General features: G+C 50.1%; 1 protein-coding gene across 1 annotated transcript in view; it reads left to right on the top strand.

The window, feature by feature from the left end:
* CUNH10orf90 (chromosome unknown C10orf90 homolog) overlaps positions 1–6,779 on the top strand; it is a 61,081-nt gene that overhangs the window by 36,713 nt on the left and 17,589 nt on the right. The window contains exon 2 of the mRNA XM_007936889.1: positions 4,515–4,805. Within this exon, the coding sequence (XP_007935080.1) occupies positions 4,515–4,805 (291 nt within the window). The remainder of the gene's footprint in view (positions 1–4,514; positions 4,806–6,779) is intronic.

Genomic DNA, 6,779 nt, shown 5'->3' on the forward strand with positions numbered 1-6,779 from the left:
GTCTGTATGAGCTTTATTTCTGCCTTCCAATAATTGTTGTGCTTTGAGACTTGTTCATCAGCCCGAAGGCCTCTACAAGGATGACATAATGGGAAAAACAGCACTGGCTGGTTACCTGGTGTCTTTTCTGTGTATTCTCTATCCTCAGATGCACAGATGAGCTTGACTGTACATGAGAAGTGCCTGCGCAGTTCTCCGTGTGTTGTCTTGGAATCTGACCCTAATGGGACGATGCACACGTTGCCTTTTGCCTTTTTTCCTGAATACACAAAGTGCTTCTGATCCCCAGGCTCACCTGTCTGTGTCCTCACACCACTTGCTTCCGACCAGTCCTTCATTCCCCTGCCATCTGCTCCGGGCTTCCGAAAGGAGAGGGTCTTTTCACAGATCGGCAGCTTCTGTCATTTTTCTTGCCCATCGTCCCTGCCCCCAGGTCTTCCTCTTTTGTGGAGAGAAGGTTCTAACGGTTGGCGTGGACTGCAGAAGCAGCCGGCTACAAAGGGCTGGAGTTGGCAGGAAGTCTGGTTTCCTGGGAGGAAGGGGCTCGCTCGGCGTGGGCTTCCTTTGGACACCCCCTCATCCTGGCTGTCTGGCGTTTGGTTGGCTGTTCCCCTCGATGCTCCCCGGGCTTCTGTTTCTGGCAGTGCCAGCTCTGCCACCGCTGCGGGGATTGTCTTCAGGGGCGTGGGGGTAAAGCTGAACCCACACAGCCCTCTCCTCCCTCCTTTCTGCTGGGGGCTGCTTATCCCGTTTACTTGCCTGTGCTCCCACCTCTTCCAGACGCCTTCCTCCTGCCACATTGCTGGGCAAATACAGAAAGTTAGCAGAAAGATGCTGGAATGATTACTGGCTGATGTCAGACAAAGGTCTGGATGGCGTGGGATGCAGCATTACCAGATGGGGACCCGTTTCCGCAGGAAACAAAGCTTTAACCTGGAACCAGTAAGGAAGCAGAGAAAATTCCCACCAGTCTTCCATGTGAAAGGCTCGTTCTTTGTTTTTCTCTTGACTGTTTCTCAGTGGACCACAGGCTATTTCTGTGGGCTTTTCTTTCGTCTCCCATGTATTGTAGTTGGAGGAAGTGTGAGGCTTTTCCTTTCCTTTGAAAGGAAAACAGTAAGCCACACTGCTGGAGAAGCGGTGCCCTTCCTGAGGGCCTGCTGGTACTGCCCTACTTCCTTCCTCCTCAGCGACTCTGGCCCCACTGGTTGGCAAACATCACGCAGAAGAACCTGCTCCTCTCCCCTCCACAGCAAGGTCTGAGGCCATGTCCAGGGCCCAGAGGACTGGCATCCCGCATGGCTCCTGCAGAGAGCCTTCCTCGTCTTCAACCCACGTGCTTCTGATCCCCGAGCTTGCCTGTGTGTGTCCTGGTACCACACTGACGTCTTCAGACCAATTCTTCACTCTCCATCTGTCTTCTCAGTCGGTGCCCTTGGTCAGAGTCTCTCATGTGTCAGGCACTGTGCTCGGTGCATCACTGAATCACATAAAGGTCCCTACTCTCCTGGAGCTGATGGTCCACTGCGGGGAGGCAAGTGCTTGAGAAAGGACGCTAGAAGGAGACAGATACGGCCTATGGAGGAAGCAAGTCAGGCAGGTTAGGCAGGCTGGATGCTGGTGGGCTGGGGGATTTCAATATCAAATTTAATTTACTGTGTAATTGCATCATTAAATACGAATTAAATACTGCATATCCATGATAGATTTCATTAGAGAAGAGAGAGCTGCACTAAGGAGAGGTGATGAATGGAGTTAGCCAAGGCCATGTGGGGGTGAAGATTGTTCCAGGCTCAGAGAACAGTCAGTGCAAAGGCCCTGAGGCAGGAGTGTGCTTGGGCTGTTTGGGAAGCACCAAGGAGCCCTGTGACCAGAGAAGAGCCAGCAGAGACGAGCAAGTGAAGAGATTAGAGAGCATGGGCCTCCAGATCCCATGGGACCTCGTGGGCCATCGTGTGGGCTTTGGCTTTGACAGTGCCTGAGCTGGAGCCACTGCAGGGTTTGAGCAGAGGAGGACAGGGTCTGACTTGTTTTTGACAAGGTCTCTCTGGCTGGGTCGAGAGTAGATTGGGAAGTGGGGCAGGTAAGGAGAGAAGTGGGGAGCAGGCAAGTGGTAGAGGCTTAGACCATGATAATAATAGGGTGGGCAGTGGGGAATTGTTGGGTTCTGGAAATACTTTGAAGGTAGAACCAACCAAATCACTGAGAGATTGGATGTGATGTGTAGAGAAAAAGAAGACTCAAAGAGGACTTCAAACATTTGGCCTAAGAAGCCGGAAGGTGGCATTAGCACAGAGATAGGAAAGGCTGCCGGTGTGACAGATCTCATGGGCAGGGTTGGGAGTATGGTTTTAGATGTGCCAAGTGGGAGATCAATGTGAGAGATCTAAGTAGAACTGTATAGATTGGGCAGTTGCATACACACTCCGGACATTGGGAGGGAGGTCTGTGCTGAAGCTATGAATTTGGGAGTTGTGATTCATGGGAATGAATGAGCTCACCAGTGGAGCAGACGGACATGGGGAGATGGTCAGCAGACATGTGATGGCCTCATCATCTCACGGACAACATGTGCCAAGATCAGGTGGCCCAGAAGTGTGAGACTTCGAGCTTCTCTGCAGCCAAACACACATGCCTATGTCAAATAGTCTACTTCAGTTAACACATTAATTTAAGAACCTAACACTGAGATAACTATATACTATCATCGCTGATAATTAATTTGGTTTTTGATTGCACTGCGCCACCAGAGCTCCTAGTTAAAGGAAGCAAGGTAGAGGGGAATGACCATTTTAGGATATATTCTGCCTGCAATATTTTATACTTAAACAGAATTGATTATTTTTCAAATGAAAGTTTGGAGTGACTTTCTGTACCAAATCTCAAAGCCCGACTTTATGATAGGTGGACATATCTCCTCTCCAGCTGTGACAATGTTGAATAAAAACTGCCATTTCCTTTTAGTGCCTTCTGTGTACCAAACACTGGGACCCAGTAGGTGTTTCGCCGACATTATGTATTTATTTATGGGGAGAACTGGGTTTACCCTGTGGGGCAGTCAGGAAACTGATGGCTGTGAAGACTGAGTCACTTTGCCCAAGACCCCACACGAAGGGACCCTCTGAGCCCAAAGCCTGTGCTCTTCCTGGGTTCTGCCCACCTTACCTAGATCAGCCTCTTCTCACTGGCCGGGTACACAGAGTATCTGAAGTGCAGCTAAGATGGTGCTGGGAAGGTCGCTGTCACAGTTCGTACTAGCTAGTCACAGGCTCCTCTCCTTCTAGGCAGAAGACATTTGGGGAAAATACAGCAGTCCTTTTCAAGAACCTTTAGTGTTCCAAGGTTCCCAACATGTTCCCGCTCCAACGTACAGGAAAACAGTGATGCTTCCCATTATCGGGAGTGGCTCTCTCCCCGAGGTCTTCCCCTGGGCCCCTCCCTTGGTGCAGTCAGCCTAGTGGGGGTGGGGGAAGAAGTGGCACCTAGGGAATAGCCACTGGCTTATTAAACAACAAGAGCATCGACAAAACTCTTATTATATGTATTATTTATAGAGGATTCCAGAGGGGAAGGGAGTCAAAACCAAAAAAAATAGGATAAAGAGGTCAACAGTGGAAAGAAAGTCTCTTCCACTCCCAGTTCCTGGTTCTGCATTGCTCCCTCTCAAGGCCCACCTGTTCCCAGCTACTGCCCCATCCTTCCAGAGACAGGGCACATACGAACATTTCCTGAGGAAGTGGGCCTGACGCGCTGTCCTAATTTTTGCTTTGTTCACTTAATGAGTGTCTTGGAACTCATGCTGTATCCATACAAGGGCACTGACCTCAGCCTTTCTACCTGCTGCAAAGCATGGATGTCATTCACTTCACTGGTCTCCTGTCGATGGACAAGAGATAGTCCCTGTTCCCAGGCTTCTGATACAGCAGGGTGGCAGCAAGCACCCAGGCCAGCGCAGTCCTGTTCAGGGGCCTGTTGACCCTGTGAAGTAGTTCCTATCTCTGTACTTGCCATAGGACATTATTTGGCATCGCTACAGTTTCTGTCCCCACATGTTTCTGTAATAACAATCACTAGCCCCCTTTAACTGAGTGACCCCCTTTGATCTTGTAAGTGGGATAAATTTTACAGATGAGGTCAGACAGCTTATAAGTGACAGAGGTGAGCTTTGAACCCAGTTAGTCTGGACCCAGAATCTATGTGCTAAACCACACTCCCTGTCACCTGTATAGAGAAAGTAGAGACCAGTGAGTACCATCTCTTAGAGCCACAGTATGAGAGCCAGGTGTGTCATGGTGCTCCTGACTGAACTTCCCAGAGTCTTGGCAGGAGTGGTGATAGCACGTGGAAGGCTATGAGATAGTCTAGGATGTTGGCCACCAATCTCTCCAGTGACCTCTGGCATTGCATCCCCATTCATCCTGGCTCTCAGAGAGCCTTATGTGGGTGGTAGATGTTAGTGCATTAGAATTGGGACTTGGCAGATATTTTGAGCACAACTCTCATTTTATTTTTAGTAGAAACAGAAGTATTTTCTGGAAGCAGCAAGAAGCAACAAGGAGAGCCACATATGACTCTGTCTGCTCCCCCAGTGGAACAGAAGCACGTTAAAGATTGCCTTCGGGAGGGAGATAGCTCTCTAAAAGATGCCTGTCAGTCTAGCGCCCTCTCTGGGCCCACAGAGAGTCAGCATCCAAGCTGCCTGGGACCCAGAGCCCCTCTGGCTGGGTCTCTGTGCCCCTTAGAAGATGTGAGCACACCTCTGCAGGATGACAGCAGTGCTCAGATACTGAGAGAGCCCCACACAGGTAAGGAGTGAGGGAGGCAGGGCCAAGTAGATCCCTCCTCGTGAGATGGTGTTTTTTCCAAGCTTCACACAGACTCACTGTGTCAAGCTGTCCCTTGGACAACCAGGAGGCAGAGGACAAAGCCGACCAAGCAAGGTGTCTATGGTGGCATGTCTGCCTCCCCAGCACCAAAAAGCCAGCCCTGTGTGGGACAGGGATCCCCAACCCTACAGCCTGAGGCTTACAGAGAACCCACCTCTGGCAGAGAGCAGGCCCTAGGCACGGCCAAGGAAAGTTTGAGACACTGGTGGTATAGCCCTTACAATAGTAGGTCCTGGGTTAATTGTGATCTCCTAGACTGTCTAGTAGGAGCTCTGGTAACATAGTGCCTAAGGCACTTGACTGCTAACCAGAAGGCTGGTGGTTCAAACCCACCAGCCACTCCTCGGAAGGAAGGTTGGGCAATCCTACTTCCCGTAGTGATACTGCCTCGGAAACCCAAGGAGGGGTCGTTATGAGTCGGGGCCGACTCGATGGCAAATAACAGCAACAACAACAGACTGTCTAGTCAGAAGGAAGGTTGGGCAATCTACTTCTATAGTGATACCACCTTGGAAGCCTAAGGAGGGGTCACTGTGAGTCAGGTCTGACTCCACGGCACATAACAACAACAGCAACAGACTCTCTAGCAGTGGTGATGGTGGAGGGGTCTAGGGCCCTTCCAGGTATCAGACACTTTGCAGACACGTTCATTTTACCCCATAGTGCCCATGAACTGGGTCCCCTTCTCAGCATCATGTTACCGAAGAGAGAACCAGACCATCATCTTTCTCTTGAGGCCAAGCTGCTGATTATTGCTAAAGAGGGCCATGACTGTGGATGCCCAAAAGAACCTGGAAAGAAAATATACACCCAGTGGCCTGGGATACCCATATGTGTCAGTGGGGAAATTTAGATTTCTTACTGTTCTGAATATTTTCCCAGAGAGAAGATATAGAAAGAAAAAGACACCATGTTAAGTGTCATTGAATTGTAAACGACCGAATGATTACGGTTGATAAAGAAAGAGAATTCCACTTTGAGTCCATGATATTCCTCAGCTAATCATCCATTAGTCCAGTCAGTGAGCCTTTGTGAGCCACCTACTTGATGCTGGGGACCTGCCTCCAGGCTTTTCCAGTCCAGTACAAGATACAGTCAGCCTCGTTACCCCTGTCTGTGCCATGGGCTCTTGGGGGGCAGAGGACAGCCCCTGACACTCTGAGGAGGGTCTGACTCCTAGGAAATGACTTTGAGCAGAAACTTGAATGTTGAGTCAAAGTTCAGAAATCAGAACAGGGGCAGAAGAGAAATGCATGCTATAGGAAAGACACCCAGAAGCTAGAGTTGATGGGAGTGTGGCTGATTTGGGAACTGCAGGCCTGGGCTGGCCAGACGCACAGGGAGGGGCCTCAAGTGAGTCTGTAGAATTGCATCCTTAGAGCCTGCAAAGGGAGCTTGGACCACAGGCAGGGCCTGGCTGCTTGGATTCAGAAACTATCTCATGAACATGATGGACAAATGGGAGAAGGCTGGCTTAGGATCTGAGGAGGCACCATGTGTGTACAGTGTCATTGAGAGGCATATCTCAGGAGGCATTTTTAAGACATGATTGACACACCTTTGTTAGGAGCAGTGATGAGGGAGGTATGTGGACTGGTCCTTGGGTTGCAGGTCTCTTGACAGAGAGGATGGTGGAGAAGAATGTAAACAAATTGGTTTCCCTGCATGTCAGTGAGCCAGAATGAACATTCCCAAGAGAAGTGGAAACAGAATGACAAGAGCCATCATTAACTCTGGCTGGAGGGGCGGGGTGGTGGGAGATGCTACCTGGTTAAACCTGCCGGAAGGGGACAGGGACTCTAAGGAGAGAGTTTCCTGGGCAGAGGAGCAGGAAGAAATGCTTAGAAGCTGAAAGAATGATCTGAGAACCCACAAGTAGTGTGGTTTTGGTGG

Source organism: Orycteropus afer, unplaced genomic scaffold (assembly GCF_000298275.1).
Source record: "Orycteropus afer afer isolate SDZICR_OR568_19922 unplaced genomic scaffold, OryAfe1.0 scaffold00038, whole genome shotgun sequence".
Taxonomy (NCBI): domain Eukaryota; kingdom Metazoa; phylum Chordata; class Mammalia; order Tubulidentata; family Orycteropodidae; genus Orycteropus; species Orycteropus afer.